This window comes from Podarcis raffonei, chromosome 7 (genome assembly GCF_027172205.1).
Source record: "Podarcis raffonei isolate rPodRaf1 chromosome 7, rPodRaf1.pri, whole genome shotgun sequence".
NCBI lineage: Eukaryota > Metazoa > Chordata > Lepidosauria > Squamata > Lacertidae > Podarcis > Podarcis raffonei.
This window is the reverse complement of record NC_070608.1, coordinates 25,478,281-25,504,858: the sequence shown is the minus strand read 5'-3', so window position 1 is coordinate 25,504,858 and position 26,578 is coordinate 25,478,281. Positions and strand designations below refer to the sequence as shown.

General features: G+C 44.1%; 1 protein-coding gene across 7 annotated transcripts in view; it reads left to right on the top strand.

Moving 5' to 3' along the window:
* Positions 1 to 26,578, top strand: part of LOC128417222 (neural-cadherin-like) — a 50,301-nt gene that overhangs the window by 4,483 nt on the left and 19,240 nt on the right. For all 7 annotated transcript variants that reach the window (XM_053395599.1, XM_053395597.1, XM_053395598.1 and 4 more), the window contains exons 2-18: positions 4,116 to 4,310; positions 5,855 to 6,080; positions 6,846 to 7,050; positions 8,411 to 8,522; positions 10,077 to 10,326; positions 11,787 to 11,929; positions 12,479 to 12,651; positions 13,002 to 13,170; positions 15,325 to 15,495; positions 17,293 to 17,465; positions 17,807 to 17,974; positions 18,606 to 18,855; positions 18,956 to 19,083; positions 20,694 to 20,880; positions 21,010 to 21,153; positions 22,707 to 22,990; positions 23,595 to 25,212. In XM_053395599.1, coding sequence (XP_053251574.1) covers positions 4,116 to 4,310; positions 5,855 to 6,080; positions 6,846 to 7,050; positions 8,411 to 8,522; positions 10,077 to 10,326; positions 11,787 to 11,929; positions 12,479 to 12,651; positions 13,002 to 13,170; positions 15,325 to 15,495; positions 17,293 to 17,465; positions 17,807 to 17,974; positions 18,606 to 18,855; positions 18,956 to 19,083; positions 20,694 to 20,880; positions 21,010 to 21,153; positions 22,707 to 22,990; positions 23,595 to 25,212 — 4,596 coding nt within the window. The remainder of the gene's footprint in view (positions 1 to 4,115; positions 4,311 to 5,854; positions 6,081 to 6,845; positions 7,051 to 8,410; positions 8,523 to 10,076; positions 10,327 to 11,786; positions 11,930 to 12,478; positions 12,652 to 13,001; positions 13,171 to 15,324; positions 15,496 to 17,292; positions 17,466 to 17,806; positions 17,975 to 18,605; positions 18,856 to 18,955; positions 19,084 to 20,693; positions 20,881 to 21,009; positions 21,154 to 22,706; positions 22,991 to 23,594; positions 25,213 to 26,578) is intronic.

The following is a 26,578-nucleotide window of genomic DNA, read 5'->3' as shown; positions in this document are numbered from 1 at the left end:
AGATGAGGAAGGAAATGTAAAGAGAATTCTGTAATTTTTTTAGTGCCGTTCATTTGAGTAGGATTACACTTAAGCAGACAGTACAAAGTTGCCCTGTGTGGTTGTTACTTATTTATTAGACTTGTTGATCCCTTGCTACCCAGAGGTCTCCGAACGATTCACAGCACATTTAAAAACAAAATATAAATAAGCTATATAATGAAAATGGAATAAAGCAACTCCCATAATAACCACATGTTAAGGAAGTTATCTCTCAACTTCAATTTCCTACATATTAAAATGGGAATACACCCAGTGCGTAGAATTGTTTAAGGATAAAGTTCAGGCAATATTATTGCCCACCATGGATATTACGAAAATGTAGGTTTGATGCTTTGCTGTCTCTGGTTTCATTATTTTGTGTGCTATTCTCATAATCATTTAAGGTTTGTGTACATTTCTCTGTCATCTCAGAACACCCCCAGTCATGATGAATGGCTATAAGCTTTCTGTGCATCCTTGTCCCTGGGAGTCTAATTTAGTCTGTGGGGGTCCCAATTAGCAAAGGAAACAGATAATTACAAAAGCCAATTTAATTTCCAAATTAGTCTAAATTTTTAAAGATAGGAAAATACAAAATCCATTAAATTCCCAGGACTGCTTCTTTGTACTGGTCGTTATTGCTTTCCTTTTCTTCCAGTATAAATCCATCCTTTGTGTACTTTCCCTTGATCTTGCTGAGGCTCTTGGTGTCTGCCCTACTTGAGAGACAAAGTGACCATAAGCTGCATATTGAACCCTGCTGCAGCTTTATGAAAGCGAAAAAAGCACCTTTTGTGAGTGTTTGAGAGGAGTTCCAAGTGCTCCATCACCTTATTTCTTAGCAAAATGGAAAGCCTAAAAGAGCAGGGTGTAAAAAAGGGGAAAAAGTTATATGTTCTGTATTTCTGAAGGGTGGCTGCTCATTGTCCTTTAACACTCTGTATAACAAATCAACTCATTTTATGTGTAACATTTATCATAGAGCCCATAACAGATGTTCTCTGAGTGTTAAAAGTGTGTATTCTAAAAAATGCACTTTTCAGATAGATCAAACACAGAGTTAAGTGCAATGAAAACCGATTTGAATTAAAATGGAACTAAATTAAAAATGGTCCACATTCTGCCAGAGGAATTTACTGTATTTTTTGCACCATAACACTCACTTTTTTCCTCCTAAAAAGTAAGGGGAAATGTCTGTGCTTGTTATGGAGGGAATGCCTATGGGTGGCATGCCTACGGATTTTCCTCTTCTAAAAACTACGTGCGTGTTATGGTCGGGTGCGTGTTATAGAGTGAAAAATACGGTAATTTTCATCAATTCACCCAGAACTTATAGGAACGACTTCAGAGATATTTTTGAACTATTTCAGTGAATTTGTTCCAAGTACTGGCAGTACCTCACATGATGAAGGAAATATATGTCTCTTCTTTAAGCAGCTTACGTTTATTATTGATTTGTATAGTCTTGGAATAAGTTGGTGGGACGAAAGTGTAGCAGCAGTGGTTTGCATTCAGTTTTCAACACTTATTTTGGTCTAAGTAAACTTTCCCAGATCGGGCACATGTGGTTTAAGTAGGTAGTAATATCCCCCCCCCCCGCACTCTTCTGTATCAGTTTGGCTTAAACATCCTGCTGATTTTGTGTCTTGCCAGATCACTTTCTTCTGGTGACAGATCAGTATTGACAAATAGCTTGGCTGTAACATCAAGCTGTTTATGTCAACGGAACAAAATGTTGTGTGGTCGTATTGATTCAGCACTAGCTGAACGCTTTTGTATGTCTGATTTTTTTTTTTTTATTTTTTTGTCAGGCGGGGGGCTTGGCTGAAAATCGGGAGCCAGGGAGGCACATTTCGTAGTCTGTAAAATGCTTGTCTGATGTAGCACTGATGTTAAGTATTTGGGTACTTCTGGATTTTTGGCTAATAGCATGTAACATTCTAAACACAAGACGGTAATTTGGTTGGCTTTTGTACCATTTGAAAAGTGTGTCTTGAGCACTAAACCACAGGAATTGTTTCTTCACCAAAAGCCCCGTCAACACAATCATCAGAGTTGGCAGCATTGTGTAGGTAGCCAGCCAGTGGGCGCCAAATTTTGTCCTCACTCAGGGCACCATATTACCAAAGTCCTTCCCTGCAGAATGGTTCCAGTTCAAACATAAGCCAGTTTGAATCGATTGCTATAGCTTGTTATCCTCTGGCTATTAAGTGACCTATGTGCAAATTAGTGGGTGAGCTCCGTGAGTGGTTTCTGAGAGCTTGTTTGTAAGCTGTAATGATGGGCTTAATGCCTTGTGGGGTTTTTTGCATTGCAGTGGGATTATAAATCTGTCACTTACTAACTTTGGAAGGTGGTGGACTCTCCTTCATTGGAGGTTTTTAAGCAAAGTTTGGGTGGCCATCAGTAATGGGTGCTTTAGTTGAGAGTCCTGCATTGGACTAGATGACCATCTGGTTCCCTTCCAGCTCTACAATTCTGTGAGCAACAGGGAGGTTGTTGTCAGGAGCTCAGCCTGCACTTGAGTAGGACCCTGGCAGAGACACATGCCCGACTGGCATGTTCTATCCCTCCTGGTCGATCATTCGGGAGCTTCATAAGCTTTCTTCTGCCCGAACATCACAGCGACTGATGCCAACAGACACTGGCACACTTAGGGATCCACAGAGTCTTTGCAACTTACGTGACAGACCTCAGCAACTCAGCATTTTGGCTAATCTACTTTATTTCCATATAAACACACACGGAGCACTGCAAAATGGCTCCCTCTCTCTCTCTAGCATCAGACAGCAAAGAGAAAAAGAACAAAGGACAATAGTCCCACTTCACGAAACACAGTAACACAAACATCCTGTCTCCGTCACTTCCCACTCTGTGGAGTCAAAACATAAACCGTCACGCGAAAGACAAAAATCCCATGGCTGCAGTCATGGAGCAGGAATTCTAACAGTTCTCCCCCCCCCCCCAAAAAAAATCCCACCGTTGGTTTTGATATTCCTTGAAACAGTCCCTCTTCTGATCAAAATAAAAACGGGAGTGGGGCTTTCAGGAAGGAGTATAGGTGGGAAATAATTCAGCACTCACTCCCTGCCTACCCCATTTCCTTATGAAATTCCTTTTCTTACACATGCAATTTATAGTTATTCAGTAGCTACCTATCTTCTGTACATTCTAAGATGCCCACTGAAATACATGGGGTCCTTCCTAGCAGCCAAAGGAGTACATTAAACCAAGACAAAGGATTCTTATCACACCATTTGTGTTAATTAGGTGTCCAATTAATTAGCCAGGATATTGGTGCTATATATGACAGTTCCTGACAAATGATTTTTTGTGCTGTTACAGGTGTTAATACAACCATCTTGGCAGTTAACCACCAATCTTCTGCTGTAAAAGGCTGAAGATGTGCCTGCTGAACTTAAGCTCTAATTATTATTGGCAGCTCCCACCTTATCATGTTCTCCTGCCAGCTAAGAGTAGGGCTGGGTGATACCTGGCTCTCAACATCACAATATATACCAGATAAATATATTGATATCACAATATATATCTGTGGTGGCGGAGGTCCTCCCTGGGCCTCCCTGTGTAAGCTCCCAAATTCTTATTCTCTCCTGGTATGCCCCACAGAGAAACTTATGGTCTTCAAATAAAAACATCTTGAAGGTCCCAGGCCACAGAGAAGTTAGGCTGGCCTCAACTAGAGCCAGGGCTTTTTCGGTTTGGCTCCGATCTGGTGGAACACTCTGTCACAAGAGACCAGGGCCCTGCGGGACTTGACATCTTTCCGCAGGGCCTGCAAGACAGAGCTGTTCCGCCAGGCCTTTGGCCAGGGCACAGCCTGACTCCCTCCCTCAGCAATCTTCGCGGAGCTCTGGCCCAATGGTGGCCAGTGGCTTGAATTAATTAATTTTATAATGAATGATTTTAGAGTGTTGTTCATGCTGTACTTTTGTACTGTTTTATTGTTGTTAGCCACCCTAAGCCCGGCTTCGGCTGGGGAGGGCGGGATATAAATAAAATTTATTATTATTATTATTATTATTATTATTATTATTATTATTATTATTTACTTATTTTTTCTGTATCCCTTGCAGACCATGACTGGTATTTGTGCCGTGTGGTGATTATAGCCGTTGAAGAGGAGCTCATCTCTTGGGAAATGTATCCGTACCCCTATTTGGCACGTGTTGATCCTGACGCTCGAGCCGGCACATCAGTCTATCAACTTGTTGCCCATTACAGTGGTAATGAAAATTCTAGTGTTGGGATATCCTATGCTCTGATTGCAGGTAAATAGGTGCTGCTTTCTGTCTGAAATGAATTTTGCCTCTTTTTATTTTGAAACCCATTGATGCACTGCCAGGATTCAAGCCCTGACCCACTAGGGTGCTTTGAATTTTTCAACTTTCCAATTCCAAAAATGAGTGTTGCTAAAAAGGTGTAACATGACTGGGGAAATTCAAAAGATAGTTGAGTTAACTTAATATAATTTAGGTTGGCTTGGCAAGTAAAATGTGTGCAAAATTGCATAGAAATCATTAAAATGATTGCAAAGTACTTGCAGTTCTATTAAATATTTATTTATTTATACTTATATTTTTCTTATTATTTTATTTAGCATTACCTGACATTTTCAGTAGGTAAAATTAAAACTCATAGGTTTTCCAAAAGCAGTTTATGTGCTTCTTCATCAAATGCAGATTTATCAAGCTACTGTATTTTTCGCTCCATAACACGCACCCGACCATAACACGCACATAGTTTTTAGAGGAGGAAAATCCGTAGGCATGCCACCCGTAGGCATTCCCTCCATAACACGCACAGACATTTCCCCTTACTTTTTAGGAGGAAAAAAGTGAGTGTTATGGTGCAAAAAATACGGTAAATGTTGTCCAGTCACAAAGATAATAGCAGATTTGAATTCATCACACCCAAAACCATATTTTCAAAACCCTTCATTGAAGAAATTTGCAAAAATTAAGTATCACCCCTTAAAATGACACACCCTACTGACCCACCTCTGGAGATTAAACTGCCCCAGCTAGTCTCTTTTTGGCAGACTTAAAAAGCCTTTGTTACGTTGCGTTGATTATGCATATTTTAATTGAAAAGTGACTAAGGGATTGCATCTTTACTGCCCCATTTAATGTCCCCACCTCAACAAACCCCACTGCAGCCACAGCCAAACTACGTTTTGTGCTGAGTCCTAGATTAGTTTGAAGCGTCAGTGCTCTGCAAATGGTCTTTTCTCCCCCTACTGCTGTTGCTTTCCCCTATAATTCACTTTCCCTTCCTATACCCTTCATTCTTCTGTGCCATATGCTTGATAGAAGCAGCAGATGAGATAGCGTAATGTAGTCAAGTGAGGTAAATTGGTTAGGGACTTGCTTGATTTAATCACTAGTCCCAAACCGCTTTGCATAAATGGGATTTTTAATTGGCTCAGAGTGTACACAGGAATGTGTGCAAGCCCTGCTCTTTCCTGTGCCACTGGTGTGTGCAGGAGACAATGGCAGCTCATGTGTGCTACTAACTTTGGCCCAGGAATGGGAACAGAATTCCTGTTCAGAATACTGATGGTGGCAGCTCAAAGTCTTCCTTCCCAGGCATAATAAGTGGAGCACCAAGTTTGGTGGATGTGCTAAGCCACCCTGCTTGCTGATTTAGCTGCCACTCAGCCATCAAAAGCATCTTATTCTGTCCACTGCAATGTGTAAAAGTCAGTGTTGGTGGGAAATAGTACTGGGAAAGAAATTTGTGTAAGTGGGGAGCTTGGTGCTAAAAGGTAACAACACCTCTTTTCATAATTTTTTGTACTCCTTTCACTCAACAGGTGGTGAGGAACGATTTGACATAGATATGGACACAGGGGTCATATTGACAACTGGCTTGCCTTTAACTCTGAACCAGGAGTATGTGGTCACCGTGCTGGCCATTGATGAATATGGCAGCAAAAGCCCATACGCTTACATCTCTATCCTGGCAGGCTCCAGGCCTCCTCAGTTCACAAATATGTCATACAGTGTGTTTGTTCCAGAAAATACTCCAGCAAGTGAAAAGTAAGTGGTGAATTAATGTCCTGCTGTACTAAAAGACTGCGTCGTAGATACTTACGCACATTACTTAAACATAAAAAGCTTGCATTGTAAAACCAAAATTTATTTTCAGTGTGTAGTTGGGTCCAGCTTGCTCTACTGGGGCGACCCTTGATGGCTGCTTTGAAGTTTTATCAGGTGAAAAATGTGGAAATCTGCTTCTCTATGTGAATGGGTCAACAGGAGCATGCTACAGCTCTAGTAGCTTCCTGTTGTTTTCTGAGCCCAGTTTGTGTCTGCAGAAACCTAATGGCCACATCAGACAGAACACCAGGCCATTAGCTATGGTTGAGCAAATCGTCCTTTGCACAATCTGTATGGTGGTGTGCACAGCCCTGTAACTCCTGCTTTGCTTGAAACAAACCACGCAGTAGCTGGCTTAGTATTGATGTCCCAGTCACCTCCCCAGTTGTGGTTTGTTTGGGAGAAACAGATCGCCATTTGTTTGGTAAGGAACAAACCATAGGTGCTGGTAATTGCTAAGCCAGCTGCCTCCATGGTTTGTTTTCCCACCCAACTAGGGGAGGAGCAAAGTGGGAGGACCTGGACTGACTGCAGCAGCCTAATTTGAAGTCTAATTTCAGGAGTTATTTTTAAATCCATGTACTGAAAGTGTAAAAATGAAATTTGCAAGGAGAAACTGGTAACTTGGCAAGGGATCCTGGTTCACCTCTTTCATCTCTTCTGCCTACCCAGGATTAACAAACTTGGTTAATCTTTCCTTTTCAGAGTGGCTGTTATTGAAGCAGTCTCCTTCCAAAGCCAGCCTCTCTCTTACGCTCTGCTGATGAATCCCAGTGGCCTCTTCAGCATGGACCCAGAGACCGGCATGCTAAGCTTGACTCATACGGTGGACTACGAGAGCGAGCATCACCTCTACCATTTTTTAGTTAAAGCAATGGAAGCCGAGAGTTTGCTCAGCAGTGTCACTGAGGTAGAGCCAGGGTTTTCCTTTCCGTACTTGGTGCTCTGTTCATTTCAGTATAGGGGGGTTGCATGTTAAGATCATTACACAGAGCATATCGAAATACTAGTCCTCCAATGCCAGCCTAAAAAGTTTGGGTATTGAATTAGAATGGCAACCCCAAATGGATTTTTTAAAAAAGGCACTAGCGCTTGTGTATGGAGATTTCCCTTTCTCCACCCATGCATGCCCTATGGGTTACCCAGGGACGCGGGTGGTGCTGTGGTCTAAACCACTGAGCCTCTTGGGCTTGCCAATCAGAAGGTCGGTGGTTCTAATCCCCATGATGGAGTGAGCTCCTATTGCTCTGTCCCAGCTCCTGCCAACCTAGCAGTTCGAAAGCACTCCAGTGCAAGTAGGTAAATAGGTACCGCTCCAGCGGGAAGGGAAACGGTGTTTCCATGCACTCTGGTTTCCGTCACTGTGTCCCGTTGCACCAGAAGCAGTTTAGTCATGCTAGCCACATGACCTGGAAAGCTGCCTGTGGACAAACGCCGGCTCCCTCAGCCTGAAAGCAAAATGAGTGCTGCAACCCCATAGTCGCCTTTGACTGGACGTAACCATCCAGGGGTCCTTTACCTTTACCTTTACACCCCATGCCATTCCCAAATCTGCTCTGAAGGGTTGAGAGAACCCCCCGGAACAGATTTAGGGAACTTGGAGAGAGGAGTGGGGGGCAATCCATCCAGTGCATGGATTTCTCCTCGTGCAGTGGAGCAGTCTGCTTAATGCTATGTTGAATAGCATGAACAGCAGCAATAATAAACAGAAACAAAAGGTGCCCATTTTTCAATACATGGTTCCCAAAATCTGGATGCCTGAGGTGATGTGTTCATCAGTTCCTTGTTATTTGGTTTATCTACTGCCTCATAATCTGTGTTGTTGTTATTGTTTGAAGTTCAGTTCTTTATATTTTTAGATCTAAAATATAATTTTTTTAATTACCTTGTCATGTAAGATCATTGAAATGGCCATAGCCCAATGGTAGAGCATCTGCTTTGCATGGGGAAGGTCCCAGGCTCAACCGCCAGTGTCTCTAGATAGGACTGGGAGAGACCACTGTGTGAAACCCTGGAGAGAGCCGCTGCCAGTCAGGGTAGACAGTACTGGGCTAGATGGACCAATGGTCAGACTCAATATAGAGCAGATACCTAGAATTGTTTAGTTATCTAAGTTATGTAAGCCGCCTTGAGTGGTTGCTTTAGAACCAGAACTCCAGGGTGTACATTTTCCAGGGACTATGGAAAATGGAACGAATTTCTCTTGGCAAAGAAATATGCGCTTGATCGGATCCAATGTAACTAAGCATTTCTCTTCTGTCCCCTTGTAGGTCATAGTTCATATCACGGATGAAAACGACTGCTCTCCAGAATTTCAGCAATCTATTTATAGCCGGGAAAGCATTCTTGAATCAATCCCTATAGGCACGTCTTTATTGCAAGGTAAACCAGAGCCATCATTCCCTTGCCTGTCTTTGCAAAGCACCACATGATGAGCCGAGGACTGCAGGCAAGCTACTTCAAGCAGAGATAGGTGCAGCCCTTACTCACAAGAGTCTGTCCCTGCTTGGGTAACTAGTATGAAAGTGGGCACATGCGCCTCTACCCTGGTCCTGAGATGGAGCACTGGGGACCCTCCTCCCCACCCCCAGAGCCCTTCCCAGATTCCAACAACACTCTGTCCAGCTCCGGACTTCCATCTTCCTTCCCGCTACAGGGAGGCAGGGTGCAAGGTGTGTGTGGGGGGGGGCTCAGCGGACATCTGTTCCAGCCTCCTATCCCTCCTCATCTTCCTCCAGAGCCTCCCATCCTGGGGCTGAGCCTGATGGTATAGTCATGACACTTGGAAAGAGTAAAGGTAAAGGGACCCTTGACCGTTAGGTCCAGTCGTGACTGACTCTGGGGTTGCGTGTTCATCTCTATAGGCCGAGGGAGCCTGCATTTGTCGGCAGACAGCTTCCGGGTCATGTGGCCAGCATGACTAAGCCGCTTCTGGCGAACCAGAGCAGCGCACGGAAATGCCGTTAACCTTCCCGCCGGAGCGGTACCTATTTATCTACTTGCACTTTGATGTGCTTTTGAACTGCTAGGTTGGCAGGAACAGGGACCGAACAACGGGAGCTCACCCCGTCACAGGGATTCGAACCACCGACCTTCTGATCAGCAAGTCCTAGGCGCTGTTTAGACCACAGCGCCACCTGCGTCCCTTGGAAAGAATACATCCATGTATAATAAGATTTCATTCTGGCATTCTGCTTATTCCCCCCCTCCCCCCTTTATTATCACACTTCAAACAAATAAGCAGTCACTATTATATTTTGCTTTTTTAAAAAAACAAAAAACCCTGTTGCTGAATATTTGGACAGCTCTTGGTCTCGTGCCCGCAATATCTTGAATGAATACCCAAAGGTCAGTGAGTTTCCATCCTCTTAATTGCACTGGGGATTCTGAAAAAAGTGTTTGCTCCCATAGGGCTTTACAACGTGTTTTCTCCCTGTGGGCAAGTTGTGAAAACATCTTTCTTGGGTGTTAGAAACAGCACAGAACAGCTCTTCTACTTCCTGTCATGTTTGACTCCACAGTGCAAACACCAGCTTTTTGCTAGGTTGCGTTTGGCAGACTGTGATGGTCTCCTCCCAGCCACCGTGGGCCCCCTGCCTTCTGATGGAAGGGTGTTTCCTGCTAACACAGAGTGTAGCCCTCTGTTCACTCTCCCGCTTTAAAGACCAGCTGCCACCAGACAAGGTTTTAATTATTTCCACGAGGCTACCCCTTACCAATCAGCCTCCAAATTTACCTGGTGTCCTGTCTGAATCATTATTACTATTGGTACTAATTCCTTTATTTTCTGCTCTTCACTCTAAGGTCCCAGAAAGTGTTTGTGTGTCTGAGCAGTTCTTTGTTAATTACTGAAACTTCTGTTGACTAGTCTTCTGTATTGGGGCCCCGCTCAAATGTCCTCATTGTTTTTACCCTTTTAAACATCCCTGGCTGCAGTTCTTGCAGCGGACTGTGACTCTGGATCCAACGCTGAGATCCTCTACTTCATTCAGAGTGCGGATTTTTCCATCACGCCCGAGGGTGTCGTCAATTCCAATCAGCGGCTGGACTATGAGCGAGCCAACCACATGTATGAGTTTGTGGTCATTGCCGTGGACAAAGGGCACCCTCCTCGGACAGGGACGGCGTCCGTGCGCATTCGCTTGACAAATGTGAATGATGAGACCCCGGTGTTCTCCCAGTCAGTGTAAGCAGAGCTTCCTTTGCAGTGGTACCACTCCTGCATTGCAGATTTGCTGTGTAATCTTGTTGTGCCAGTCAGAATGGTTGTTAGGTCCTAACCCTTAGCTGTCTTAAACTGACCTGCAGAAACTACTGCAATGTTATGAAGGCGCATTGCACAAAATAGCTGCAATATCTGATTTTTTGGACCATCAGGATATGTAAAAATATGGCGCTGCTTTTAAAAAAATAAAAAATAAAGACAACTTGAGGTAGATGTTTTGACTACAGCTGCTGGCTGGGGCTGATGGCAGTTGCAATCTAAAACATCTGGAGTGGACCAGGTTTGTAAAGGCCTGTTTAGTCAGACATATTATGGGATACATAGAATCAGCAATGGCGTGACTATGTGGTAGATGGAGGCTGATGAACTTACCTTTAGTTCCTGACCATTTCCTGCTAGTTCCTACAGCAGGTTTTAAATTACAATTCTCTCAAAATTCCAGAATGTATTCTCTTCCCTTCCTCAGAGCTAAACAATGTATTACATTTATTCAGTGTCAAATGACATAAGCATTTCCCTTGCTTCTGGCACACAAATGATGTACAAATAATTCTAGCATCACACAAAGTCCACACGCTATAAGCCAAAATTCTCCTTTCCTAAAGAGCTGTTTAGTCACAAAGTGAAATCAGGCCAAATTATTATCATTATTATTATTATGAATTATTATTATTATTTATTTATACCCCCCCCCCATCTGGCTGGGTTTCCCCAGCCACTCTGGGCGGCTTCCAACAGAACACTAAAATACAATAACCTATTAAACATTAAAAGCTTCCCTAAACAGGGCTGCCTTCAGATGTCTTCTAAAAGTTTGGTAGTTATTTTTCTCTTTGACATCTGGTGGGAGGGCATTCCACAGGGCGGGTGCCACTACTGAGAAGGCCCTCTGCCTAGTTCCCTGCAACTTGGCTTCTCATAGCAAGGGAACCGCCAGAGGGCCCTCGGCGCTGGACCTCAGTGTCCAGGCAGAACGATGGATAGCAGGGCTGTGCAAACACCGTGCCTATAAAGTACATTTCTTCCTGCAAAGAATCCTGGGAACTGTAGTTTGCTAAGGGTGCTAGGAATTGTAGCTCTCTGAGGGGTAAATTGACAGCTCTGTGGGTTTTGTGGGGGAAACCAAGTGTTTTCATTTTCTGGTGTGTCAACCTGCTTGCCCACCTAGCCCCAGAGGCATTGCTAGGTGCTTAGTCCCATAACACACATTTACATATTATTTACATATGTGGGGTGTTTTTTTGGGGGTGTAAATATGCCTCTGGGAAATTAAGGTGGTGGCTGGGAGTTTCACCAGCACTGTGCTTTGCTATATGCCCAGCCCACTCTGTACGAAGTTTAAAGAACTGTACAATGCTGTTTAATGGGAAATTGTTGGGTGAGTTAGGAATTAGAATGCATTTTTTCTTTCCTTACATCAGTTACAGAACTTTCCTCTCAGAAGATGCAGGCCCTGGTACATTAGTGGCTACCATCCACGCAAAAGATCCTGATGGAGATGGAGTGCTGTACTTAATTACGGGTGGGAACGAAGAAGGCAATTTTGAATTGGATAGCCATAAAGGTAAGGAAAGAGATGCTGAATGTTAGTCTATTGCATCTTCTTCCACACTGTAGGCATTGCCTGTACAGTATTGATAAACCTAAGTAGGAAAATCCTTGCAAATATGTGCAGGCTACTCATTGTTTCAGCATAGCTTTCCTGGCAATGCCAAAATAAATTGGATTTATTCATTTATTATAAGTTGTCATGTTTATTTATTTGTGTAGCCAAAGCCATTCAAAAGGAAAAGTACAAGATAAAATATATTACACAGCTAAAATAGTTATAAAAACCAAGCATTCTGTCAAATAGAAAATTGCTCCACCGATGAATTTGCCTGATCACCCCCACAAACATTTCCCTTTAGAAGTGTCACTCTAAAGATAAAACAAGCCACCTTTTCCAGAAATCTATGGGGACATATTGTTCTCACATTTAAGACCCTTATGTCCTGTAAAGAGAGGTACCTTTTCCTTTTCCTTGTTGGTAACTCCACCTTCCTTCCGACTCCTGAATCCAGGTATCCATAATTTTCTTTTGCTTTCTTGATCTTCAATCTTCTGAATCCAGGTATCCTCCGACTTCGCAGAAACCCCCTGCCTAAACTGAAAAGCCCACAGTATGTTCTAAATATCTCTGCCATAGATGACAATTCCTCGGGGGGACCACGATCTCTCAGCAGCTTTGCAGAAGTCGTGGTGGAAATAAATGACATTAACAACAACAAGCCTGTTTTCAGGGAGGTGAGTTGACTTGCTGCCCCATTCGTGTGTCTTTAATTTTTTATGTAGCAGCAGAATTGTTAGTAGTTTTGACTTCTGCTTGTCAAACGTGCAAGATGTGGTATTCTCTATGCTTGGCTGCTGCTGATTTTGAAAAGTTCAAACCTGTAAAGTTTCGTCCAGTTTTAAGTCGGTCTTTGAAGTCTCCCTAAATAACTTGTGCTTAAAACTTTCTCTCTTCCTTTCAGATGAATGCCTCTGACTCCATCTGCTTTATCTTGCACTTAATTTGGTTGCCAGAGTACTGTGCCTTACATGATAATGGATTTCTGAAGTTGCTCAAGTTAACTTGCTGTTTTCTTGTATTGCAGTGTGCTTACTACAGTGACAGTACCTGGGTTCTAGAGAACCAGCCTCCAGGAACCTATGTTCTGCAGGTGGAAGCCTACGATGCAGACTTTGGAGTGAATGGAGAAGTGAAGTATGGCCTCATGCACAGAGATGGAGCTTCACCGGGCTTCAGTATTGATCCTGATTCAGGTAAGAATTGCCTTTCATAGTCTGGCTAGCGCTGCATTCTTTTTCTTTTCTTTTTACAATAATTTTTATTGGTTTTCAATTACAACAATCCAATGATAGCCTCATTATAACAATGCCAAATTATAATGCAATTACTAATCCCAATCATTCAGATGCCAAATTATATAATTCAGGTGGCCTCCCATGTGCTAGAATGGATGGTTTAATGATTTACTTCGTTTCTGCGTTCCAAAATCTTATTCATCTCAGTTACACTCCAGTCAAAATAACAATCCCTTATACAACAACTGCAATATTAACGACATCCATTCGTCTTGACACATTAAATGTTTTATACATCTATAGGTGAAGCATTCAAACTACATCCTTATTCCTCCTGTGTGTGACAATTATTCTGTCCGTGGTGTTCCTTCCTGTCCTTGTAAAATATTATGTCTTATCTTTTCCCAGCCATCGCTGCTCTCCATCATGTCTTGGGCGGAGCTAATATCCCATTGTTCTTTCAGAAGGTCTCCACTCTCAAATGCCGGGCGAGCCAGATCCTGCATAATCAGAAAGTGTTAACTCCATAGCCTGTTCCCGTCTTACTATAGGAACATGGGGAACTGCTTTATACAGAGTCAGACCACTGGTCCATGTAGCTCAGCAATGTCTGCCCTGACTGCCAGGGCCTGTCCAGGATTTCACATGGCTGGGATCTCTCCCAGCCCTTACCTGGAGACACCTGGGACCTTCTAGATGCAAAGCAGGTGCTCCACCCACTGAGCTCTACAGCTCTCCCTGTATGGGAGGCACTTGCACTAGAGTGCTTCTGAAGACTGTTTGTTTGCTCATGCTTTCTCTGGCTAAGTAATTGGCCCATTGACCCTGACACTGCTCCTGACATTATATTCATATTTGTGAAAGGGGTGGTGGTGGTGGTTAGTGTTTTGTTTTTGCTTTAACTAGTTATCTTGTGCTTTTATAATGTATTTTTATCTTGTGAACTGCCCTGAGATTTTATGTATATTTTAATACAGTGGTACCTCTGGTTACGTACTTAATTCGTTCTGGAGGTCCGTTCTTAACCTGAAACTGTTCTTAACCTGAAGCACCACTTTAGCTAATGGGGCCTCCCGCTGCTGCTGCGCCGCCGTCGTGTGATTTCTGTTCTCATCCTGAAGCAAAGTTCTTAACCCGAGGTATTATTTCTGGGTTAGCAGAGTCTGTAACCTGAAGTGTATGTAACCCGAAGTACCACTGTATTCATTTTATTTTGCATAGATTTTTTTTTAACATTTTAGTGCTTGCTATAAATGCTGCAGGACCCTTGGATGGGAAATTGTCTATAAACTATTGTTATGAAATAAAGCAATAAATTATATCCTCAAATTTAAATGGAGATGAACCATTTGAAGGGGTGATGGGGGGTTAAATACCCCTCTCCTCCCTGCCAATCCCATTGGAAATAGTTTTTCTTCATCTAAACTGGTTGTTGGTCTACTGTCACTTGCTTTAAGTGTATATCCTTGTACTTATTTCAAGCCTCATGGTATTGTGCTTCTAAATAATGATGAAAAATTATTTGGGTGCACAAGTATTTACTGAATTTTTGTTTTCAGACTCTCGATGCATTTCAAGCTGACTACTCATCTTCTGCTTATTTCAGCAGAAGCTCATGATGCATTCTGTAGTTACATTATTTCTTTCAAATAGCCCTTTACCCTGAAGAAGAGAGAAATTGGGTCAAAACACATTGGGAGTTGGGCAATTTCTTCAGTAAATGTTTGTATACCATCCAGTGGCGTAGCGTGGGGGGTGCAGGGGGGGCCGGCCACACCGGGCACAACATCTGGGGATTAGGGTTAGGGGGCGCAAATCCACGGGTTAGGGGGCGCAAATCCACGGGTTAGGGGGCACAAATTACTTGCCTTGCCCTGGGTGCTGACAACCCATGCTACGCCACTGATACCATCTAAGCTATTTTGTGAGACACAACAAAAATAAATTGCAGAGTGGAAGAAAAAGGGAGCTCCTCTGTGCAGGCAAACATTACAAGGGATAAGCTTTTATTAAGCCTGAATGGTGGGAGTGAGTTGCTGCAGACTTGTGAAAACGTCTGATTAAAGCCAGCGGTGATCCTGCTGACTCTTTGATAGTAATGTGTCTGTTTAGGTGTTATCGTTTCGACTCGGCGTTTTGACCGAGAGAAACAGAAGGAGTATACGCTCTCTGTGACGGCTACAGATCAAGCTCAGGAGCCACTGATTGGAGTGTGTCAAATCACCATCTTCATTGCTGATATGAATGACAACGATCCAAAGTTCGAGAACAGCCGCTATCAATGTGAGTAGGCACAAACTGTTGTTGCACTGTGAGAGTTGATTTAAGTTTGCGAAGTGTGTGTTGAGCCCAGAAGCCTTCAGTTAGATTCCTTCTCTGTAGGGCTTTAAGATGGCATAAATTTCCTTTCAAACCCATGTTCATCACATGCAGCAATGTTTCCGTTCCACTGCATTTCAGTTTCTGGCAAAAAGTTATCATTACATTATTCCACACCATTTGTTCCAGTTCAAAGGCCATTCATTTCATTGTATAAGAAATGCAAGGCAAATGGGAAGGGGGATAACATCATGAAATACATATTGTTTGTGTTACGTATCATTTGCAAATGGGGGCGGGGGGGGGTGCAGAAGCAAATTCCAATTGTATTCAATGGATTGATTTCCATTCTTGGCACGGGACGATTGAGTGAATGTTGGCAATTTCCGCTTCTGTTTTTATTGGAATTCTGCAACATCTCTGACTGTGGCTTATAATCGCCTCACCTGTGTGAGCAGCAGTGCAGAAGCCAGCTATACTAAAGCTATGTGAAGACTGCTTTGTATGAGAAAATGTACATTTCTGGTCACTGGCCTAGGTGGGTTACTTGTTAGGAAGAAAATGTATGCTGCCTTAGGTTCCAAGATGAAAGAAAGGTGGGAAGTAAATAAACACCATCTTAATTTTATTATTTATGTGCTGCCCATCTGACTGGGTTGCCCCAGCCACTCTGGATGGCTTCCAGCAAAATATAAAAACAATATAACATCAAACATTAAAAAACGTCTCTATACAGGACTGCCTTCAGATGTCTTCTAAAGGTTAAATAGTTACTCATCTCCTTGACATCTGATGGGAGAGCATTCTACAGGGTGGGTGCCACTACCCAGAAGGCCCTCTGCCTGGTTCCCTGTAACTTCACTTCTCACAGTAAGGGAACCACCAGAAGGCCCTCAGAGCTGGATCTCAGTGTCTGGGGGTGGAGACACTCCTTCAGGTATATTTAGGGCTTTAAAGGTCAGCGCCAGCACTTTGAATTGTGCTTGGAAACATACTGGGAGCCAATGTAGATCCTTTAGGACGGGTTTCTATGGTCCTGGCGGTTGCTCCCACTCACCAATCTAGCTGCCACGTTCTGGATTAGTTGTAGCTTCCGAATCACCTTCAAAGGTAGCTCCACGTAGAGCGCATTGCAGAAGTCCAAGTGGGAGATAATCAGAGCATGTACCACTTTGGCAAGGCAGTGCACAAGCAGGCAGGGTCTCCTCCGGCGTACCAAATGGAGCTGGTAGGCGGCCGCCCTGGACACAGAATTGGCCTACATCTCCATGGGCAGCTGTGAGTCCAAAATGACCCCCAGGCTGCATACAGTGGCTGTCCGCAGTTGGACTCCGCCCCACCAACCTCATTCTGTCCTTAGCCAGCCCCTACCTGCCTGCCTTCTTACATACAGTCAGTCAAAGGGTAGCTTTACCTGTTGTTGCCTCTGGCTCCACCTACTGTTGGTCCCTTTCCTCCTGCCTTACCAGCCACATCAGGCACAAGTTGTCACTGGGCTAAATATTGCTTCCAGGATCAGAGGCAACAATGCCTCTGAGTAGTCCATTGGGGAGAAACAGCAGGAAGAGGTTATTGCCATCATGTCCTGCTTCTGTGCTTCTTAAAGAGGCATCTGGTTGGCCACTAAGATAGAGAATGCTGGACTAGATCTGGCAGGGCCTTCCTTGCATTTTTATGCGCCGTGATTGCCATCACTGAAATGCCACTTTAACTAGGCCAGGGCATGTTTAGAATGAACTCTGTGCTTCCATCTTTCCAAAGACTTTCTTCGTGAAGACACCCCAGTGGGGACAAGTTTCCTCCATGCTGCAGCTCATGACGATGACCAGGGGGTAAACGCTGCCATCACGTACTCCATGTTGCCGCAGGAGCCAGAATACTTCCAAGTCAGCCCCAGCACAGGCTGGGTGTACGTGAATCTCGTCATCTCCCAGGTATGCTTCTGCATACAGCAGAGCTTTCCAAACTGTGTGCCGCGACACATTAGTGTGTTGGCTCAGTGTGTAGGTGTGTCACATGAACGCTCTCCATGCTCCTCCCAGAGCTGGAAAGGGGTCAGTTTAACCTGGTATGCTACTAAAATTGAACTGCTGTGTTGCGAAATGATGCATGTCTAAAAAAGTATGTCACCGGCATGAAAAATTTGGAAAGCTCTGGCTTACAGAATATAATCTGGCAGGTGGAATACTTGCCGCACCTGCTTTTTTTTTCAGCCTTTGTTCTAGCAAATGAGCATTCATGTTTTGGTGAACGGCTGCTAAAAATTCTTTTGCAGATATTTCAGATCACAAGATACATCGTGGCTACAGATGGAGGGAACCGGAGCAGCACGGTGGAACTGACCGTCACTGTAACGAACACACTTAATCAGTCGCCGCAGTGGGAGAAAAGTGCCTATTCGGTCACGATCCCGGAGAGCACGATTCGAGACACCAAGATAGTGGTACACTTTAAAAATAAAATTGGAAACGTATTTGTTTCAGGATGAAAGGAAGCTGGTTTACACTGAGTGGTGCTCAGAACTGGGCACAAAATAGAGCGGGACTATTAGTTTCTTACCTTTCTTCCAAGGAGCTCAAGATGGTGTACATGGTTCTTCTCTATGAGTCATGGTCCCTCCCCTAATTGTTCTGAAATTCTGCAGACAAGTCTTGCTCCAGTCTTGCTCCACAAATGAATCCATATGTCTGCATCCCTGATTTTTATTTTTTTTAAAGGTGCCACCAAAGAATTGGCTCCTTTTGCTCCACAGCTCATTTCTGTTCTTCCTTAGATGTGGATTCCTGTGTGAAATGTGCGTGGCAGTAATTTGAACATCCTTCCCCAGGCTTTCCAGACATTTTGAAGTACAATTCCCATCATCCCTGACCACCAGTTTTGCTGGTTGGGGCTAATGTGAGGTGTGGTCCAAAACATCTGCAGAATTAGAGAGTTGGTTATTATTACTAGGAAAGCAGAGCTTTGATGCCATGGGCCGCTGGCCACAATAGTATCATCTGCATTTCGACTCTTAAGGTGGCCCATGTAAATGCATCTCCCCACTGAATGGTGTTCCTGGTTGTTCCTGTTCCTAGACTATCAAAGCAACGTCCCCACTTGGTGACCCAAGGGTTACCTATACCCTGGAGGAGGGCCAGGTTCCGGAGACAAACATGCCTGTCCGCTTCTACCTCAAACCGAACAGAGCAGATGGGTCTGCTTCACTTCTGGTTGCTGAACCTCTTGACTTTGAGACCACCAAGTTCTTTGCACTGAGCATCAAGGCTCAGAATGTAGCCACAATTCCATTGGCATCTTTCACCACGGTTTGTGTTAATGTCACAGGTTGGTTATCCGTTCATTAATATCGGCATATCAAACTGAAATTCCAAGTACTTGATGTCAGCGAACCATGTATTGCTAAATCTGCCTTTTTGTTCCGCAGACGTCAATGATAACGTCCCATTCTTCACATCTTCTACTTACGAGGTTTCTGTACCTGAGGGTGCAGTGGTTGGTACCTCTGTTGTGCAGGTTCTTGCTACGGATTCAGACTCGGGACTCCACGGAGAGGTTCGTTGTTACCTTTCCCTTTACTGATAACGAGTGAGAAAATGCAACATGCGATTCTGTATCCCCAAACTTTCTGGGTGGTGGTCAGCGAAGTCTTGCTCAGAGACTCAAGAACCTAACTTTTTGTACTGCAGTGGAACCTTGGTTTTCTAATGTAATCCGTTCCGGAAGTCCGTTCGACTTCTGAAACGTTCAAAAACCGAGGATCAGTGGGTTGGCTGGAAAGTCAGTGGGGGGAAAAATAATGAAAAATGCACCTTGGAAGCCGTTCGACTTCCGAGGCGCGTTCGAAAATAGAAGCATTCACTTCCGGGTTTTCAGCGTTCGGCTTCTGAAATGTTCGGCAGCCAAGACGTTCAAAAACCGAGGTTTGACTGTAATAGCCTCCTGAAGTAGGAAGTTACAGTATACATATTCTTTTCAACTGGCGCCACATGCCATCTCTTGCATGTGTTAAAACATGTGGATGCCAATATGCATTAATGCACTTGTGTAGACTATACATCATTTAAGACAAAAATGGAAGAATTCTTATTTAATGCCAAAGGTTGCATTCTTCTCAGGGGTAATTTGTTAAGGGCTGCATGCTGGCAGTGGGTGAGACCATCTCTTTCCCTGTCTCTGTCCTTCCCTTCTGTCTCTCTCTGTCCTTCCTTTCCCCTTTCTCACCCTCTTCTTTCCATGGGAGAAATAGATTAACTCTGGCTAGAGCCTGAACTGATCGCTTACTCTTGACCTCATGTTAGTGTATTGTAGGGGACCCTTGGACGACTGTGCTGACACTCCCCCCCCCCCACTTTGTGCTGAGTGGATGGGCCTGTGAGCCTCCATTTTAACTTCCCACGATGCCTCTGAGGTCGCATTACTCAGGGACATTGTGGCAAATTAAAACGGGGGCTTTATGCTACTCAGATTTGATAGCAGAAGTGTTGTTGCCGCCTGCAGGGCTTATTGGCACGAGAGGACTCCAGAAGACACTTTGCTGAGGGCAGCCTCAGACCTTGAAGCCGTTCTCACATTACTCAATAAACAACGGCAACCAACAGCAGATTCACAAACATAGGAATGTCTGATTCTCCAATGCAAAGATTTAAAGACCAGTGTGTGAATCTAAATTGCAGCAATCGGTGAGAGTCCTGAATTGTTCAGTCGTTGACTTGCTTCAAAGGTTATGCCCTCTGTGGCAAGTCCTCACAGCTGTTCAAACTGTAGAGCAGCGGTTCTCAACCTGTGGGTCCCCAGATGTTGTTGGACTACAACTCCCATCATCCCTGAGCTCTGGCCTTGCTAGCTAGGGATGATGGGAGTTGTAGTCCAACAGCATCTGGGGACCCACAGGTTGAGAAAGGCTGCTCCTAGAGGGTAGAAAACCACAGTCCACATATTTGTGGCTATACTGTGGCTACACAGACCTTTCCCTTCCACACAAGCGGTGCTGTTACCTAACTTTCTGTAAGTGCTACAAATGGCATAGGTCTGTGACTGTTGAATATTTATGGCCTTGGAGCTGAACTAAGTTGGATGTCTTGAGAGTGGTTGTGTTCCTGTTTCTGAGTTGTTACGAAGATGGGATAGAGTATAAAGCCCACTCCTATGTTCTTCAATTGCAGATCCACTATTCAATACTGAAGGACGCTAGTGAAGATTACCAATACTTCAACATTGATTCCAAGTTGGGAGTCATTTCTACCCAGGCATCTTTTGACAGAGAGAAGAGAGGATCTTACTTGATTGAAGTTCATTCCCAGGATTCTTCTGAATCAGCCAGGCCTGGTTTATATGGGCAGCCTAACACAGGTAAACCTCAGTGGGTTTAAAAAAGAACATATAGAGGTTCCTGTGGGTCAAAAGAGGGTTCAGAATGATGTGCTGCTGTTGTGGTCGCCTGAGCCTCCAAAGCCAAATAGCTGATTATTTGCTTTTCAGATACAGCGTATGTGAGGATTTTAATTAGCGACATAAATGACAATGCCCCTGCTTTCCTGCATTCAGTGTATGAAATTAATATAGATGAAGACGAGGATGTTGGGTATGCATTTTTGACGGCAACAGCTGATGACAAAGATGAAGGTACACAAACACAGGTTTATTTTATGTGTTGTACAGTCTTGACTGAAACCTCTCTAATTTGTACGCAGTAGTGAGACTATGGCAGGCTGTTCCAGAAGATGAGGTGACAACTGTCCTGTCTTCAAAGGAGCTTTTTCTACATATGGTACAGGAACAGGTTTATAGAATGTGGAATAAAACAGTAATGGCAAAAATTGCATGTCATGTACTTTTCAAAATACGACTATTTGGAAACTAGCTTTATTCAGACCTTTGTTAATGTTCTGTAAAGAGAACCGGGATAATTTTTTTAAGCATTTCTCATAAGCTCATTATATCCACCCATTTATTTTTTTTTAATGGAAAGTAGATTCGGACCTTTTGAGTTAGAATATAGCCAAGCTAAAAGTTTTTGGCTAGTATCTCACATGTGTTAGTATCTTTGTCTGGCACTCTTACATTCCCAAGGTTTTTTATTTAAATAGGATGGATCATAATTTTGGACTGACGCCATCAAGAGTTAGTTAAAATAACAAAGGGACTTGTTATTTTCGTGCCGGAATTGTTATTTATAGGGCAAAATGCTGCTATTAAATTGGAGGACTTACTGCATTTTTTGCTAATTGCTGTTAACGAACTGTAGTCCAAAGGTGGAAAGCTTTGGAAAGTCTAAATATTGCTGCTTAGTATAAAAATGTCTGGACAGTTGCAGTCTCAGAAAAGATTACCGTACATGCAATGCACAAGTTCTGCAAGGCGGAAAAACCCCGCAAACCTTCTGTGCCACTGGGGATGAAACTGTATTTTGTATATTTCTGACCATAATACACAAAGACACTTAACAGCACTTGCTGTAGATAATTGGAAGCCATGTACTCTTTATGGAGCTATTTTCTTTTCACAGAACATATCGCACTGTCGTGTCAGTAGCAGTTCCTATTTGTACATGACTCCTAAATTGGGACAGTTTTCTGTTGTTTGGTCTTTATACCTACTGCATTAGAATAAAATGCAAAGTAATAATAATGACATAAAAGCCTCTGGATTCGCTTCAGAGTCTTGCTATACATGCAGTTTACTTTGGAAGTAGGCATGCATGACGCTTCTACATTTTGGGTTGGATCCAAGCATACGATGCAATCCTAACCTTGTCTACTCAGAACTAAGCCCTATTAAATTCAGCAGGGCTTACTTCTAAGTTATTGGGGTTAGAACTGAAGCCTTAGTCCAGGCATAGGCAAACTCAACCCTCCAGATGTTTTGGGACTACAATTCCCATCATCCCTGACCACAGGTCATTAGCTAGGGATCATGGGAGTTGTAGTCCCAAAACATCTGGAGGGCCGAGTTTGCCTATGCCTGCCTTAGTCATACTGAGAGTAGACCCATTGAACCACATGGCTCTTAAGTCAGTTGATTTCAATGGGTCTACTCTTAAGCAACACTAAGCCTGGATCCAAAATTTTCTTGTTTTTTTAAAAATTCTTCTGAAAGTAATGTTGGGATAGACCCTAGTGCTCAGAGATCTCCTGGGCTGTGATAAGGATAATATGGTAGCAACCTCGTGTTTTTAGGATCTAACGCCAAGCTCAGATATCAGATCACTTCAGGAAATGAGCGAGGAGATTTTTACGTGGAACCTGAGATGGGAACTCTGTTGATTGCCCAGTGTCTTGACTATGAACAAGAACAGCATTATGAGCTTCAGTTGGTAGCTTCTGATGGAAAATGGGAGAACCACACCCTTGTTATCATCAATGTAGTCAATAAGAATGATGAAGCCCCTGTCTTCTCCCAGGACGAATACCACAGCAGTGTCTTGGAGGAACTTACTGATCTGCCGGTAACTGTTTTACGGGTAAGCAGGGTAAATCTGGGTTCAAAAATTATACAAATGACGCTAGTGGAAAATTCCAGCAACTTAAAAGAATTGCAATTCTTGAAATCAAAGCATATTCACTCAGTTTTGAGGAGCTTTGTTGGGTTTATTCTCCATAGTAAGTGTGGGTTTGCACTTAGGATTGCAGCCTAATTCAAGTAATGTGAATTTCTGGATACTAACTGTACATTTACACCATGTCATCGTTGTTTGGTTTCTGTCAGACTTCATAGTGATCTCAGCTGGTTGCAATACAGCTGTCATGTTTGGGCTTTTATTATTATTATTATTTCAATGTATGCATCGCCTGTCCAGAAAATAGTGTGCAAAGTGATTAAGAACAAACAAACATTGTCAAATGTAAACCAATGTACAAGACAAGGTTTTAAAAAACCCCAGATCAATGAAACATCCAGTTAAAAGCAGCAGGAAAAACCCCCAGGTGAGCTTGATGGCTAAAAACCTTTCTAAATAACGTATCTATTGTCAGAAGACCACCCGTGGGGGGCACTCAACAGGCCTCCGTAGGAAGGGCATTCCAAAATTTAGGTGTTTGGTGCTTAACCTTTGTGCTTGCTTTCAGGTTTCTGCAACTGACCCCGATCAGGAAGCTGACCAGAGTGCCCTTCGCTACTCCTTGCACGGTCAGGGTGCCCAAGCGGAGTTCACTATCAGTGAGTACACAGGCGAGATCACTGCAAATGAGAAGCTGGACCGGGAAAAGCGGTCCGTGTGGCGCTTCCTTGTTCTTGCTACGGATGAGGATGGGGAGGGTCTAACAGGCTTCGCCGACGTCATCATTGACATGACGGACGTGAATGACAACCCACCTCTTTTCCTTTGCGCCTCGGACGGTTGCTTTATGGGGCAGATTCCAGAAGACGCCCCCGCTGACTCCACCGTCATGGAGATGTCAGCGGTAGACCTTGATGACCCCAGAGCTGGGAAGAATGCCGTGTTGACCTACAGTATTATTCAGAACGTCCAAAACGAGATTAACCTCAACCTGTTCTCAGTTAACCCAGCTACTGGCACCATCTACACTGTGTTGGGATCCTTAGACAGGGAGAAAGAAGACCGGTACCTGGTGGTGGTTGAGGCGAAAGATGGAGGAGGCCTGACTGGAACAGGGACTGCCACTATTTTGGTCACTGACGTAAATGACCACACGCCAACTTTCACGCAAAAGATCTACACGGCCTTTGTCTCCGAGGGCGCAAGCCTCAGTGCTGAGGTTGCTGTGGTGTCAGCTACTGATGGGGATGAAGGAGAAAACGCTGTGGTGGCTTTCAGCATCGTAGGTGGAGATGAGGACCACAAATTCTTTATTGAGACGGACAAAGCAGACAAACGCGGTATAATTCGGCTGAGGAAGCGGATAGATTTCGAGAAACCCCACGAGAGGGTGTTTAACTTGACCGTAAAAGCAGAGGACCTGGATTTTTCCAGCATAGCTCACTGTGTCATCTATGTGGAGGACTCCAATGACCACGCCCCTCTGTTTTACCCACAATTCTATGAGGTAGCAGGTCTGGCTGAAGACGTCCCCCTTGGAACTAAAGTTGTCCAGGTTATTGCTGTCGATTTAGATTCCGGGCTGAATGGACGGTTCTCTTACCGCCTGCTAAATAAGTCGGACCCAAATGGGAAGTTCTCTGTGGCTACTGATGGCTGGGTCCTTGTGGCAGGTCTTCTGGATTATGAAACTGTGGCACAGTACCAACTCGTGGTCATCGCTACAGATATGGGACAGCCTCCCTTGAGTGGCAGTGCCACAGTCCTCGTGGCTCTTCAAGACGTAAACGACAACGGACCCGAGTTTGAGGCGCAGTACAACCCAGTAGTTTGGGAAAATACTCCTTCTCCTCAGATTGTCCAGATGAACGATACCTCGACACTTTTGTACGCTAAGGACAGGGACAGCCCAGCAAACGGGGCGCCTTTCTCCTTTCACTTACTGAGCGACTTTGGCAGTGTGACTTATTTTAATTTGCAGGACTTCAGCAACGGGAGTGCAATGCTAACTGCATTGCACACGTTCGACAGGGAGGTGCACAAGGTATTTGAACTGCGGATTCTCATTGCTGACAGTGGGATCCCTCCCATGAGCTCAACCAACACATTAACTGTGAATATTGGAGACCGAAATGACCACCCTCATGCTGCTGGCTTCATGGAGTGCCTCATCTACAGCTACAACGGTAAGCTGATGGTGATGAAGCTGGCTTGCATGCTTAAAGGAGACCGCCTTATTCCAGGTCATGTTTTGTACATCTACCTTGGTATTGTCTACTCAAACTGGCAGCAGCTCTGCAGGGTCTCAGACTCATTTTTCCCACCAGCTGACCCTTAAACCCCCCCCCCCCCAGAAACTCTGATGCCAGGGGTTGAACATGAGACCTTCTGCATTCAGAGCATGTGACTTGCCACGAAGCTATCTATGGTCATGCCTGTATTCTGCATTCCCTGTTCACAATCAGTTTCAGAACATTAGGTTGCATACAGAGGTGTTCTTGGTGAATCCCCTCCCAACTTTACATCTCCAATTGGTTTTACCTTGATGCGTGCTTCCCAAAGATTTACGGGTTGTAAATTTGGGTGCATTTGGAGGAAGGAGTAAAAATAGTACTAAAGAAAGTCGGGTGAGTTGAATTGTTCCTTCGTGCAATGTCTTCCATAGTCTGTTCTGGTGAATGCCCAACAGCTTGCCTGCTACCATCAATCTTCCCCTTAAATCACATGGCAGTAGTGATTGTCACGTCCATCAGGCTGTTTGGCATTCTGTTTGCTGTGCTGTTTGGCATTCTGGCTATCTATCCTTACTAAAAAGCATATGTTTACCCTTCTTTTTAAGAGAAGTGTGAATGAGTGCAAACCAGGCTTGGGGAACCTTCTGCTCATGCGTCTAATTAGGTCTCAATTTGGCCCATGAGGCTGTTTTCCCTTAACCCACACCCACCTCCCTTTACACCTGACATCATGTGTGATAATCGGCTGATGGGTGATGTTTCAATGCACCATGCTCTTTGCAAGATTGCCCCATCACCTGGCATAACTGTCATGTCAAGTGACTGGCAGGTCAAATTTGATTGACTGTCAAATTTGATTGAGAGAAGGATCTGGGCTGCTTCGCAGATCTAATTCTAGTGCCTGCTGAAATCCTGGTCTGGGACCAATGATCTATGTGTGGGCAAGTGGAAAGCACTTCTGAAGGTGCAGGGTATTTTGTTGATTTCCCCCACCAGCTGCAGAGCATGCTACAACTTCTGAAAAGCCACTCTAGATGGTGAGAGGACTTTACAGGGGGGGGGGCTGAAACTGGCACATCCCTCCCCCCAGTGCATGGATCATTCCTCATTGGTGGGGCTCATGCATTGAATGCAGAAGGTCATAGGTACAATCCCTGGCATCTTCAGGTAGGGCTGAGAAAGGCTTCCGTTGTCTGAAATTGTGGAGAGCAATGGTGAGTCAGTGTAGATAATAGTGAGAGCAGTGGTCCGACTAGGCATAAAGCAGGTCCCTCTGCTCTTCCCTAGGAATTGTTAGGTCCAAGCCTCAGGTGGCATA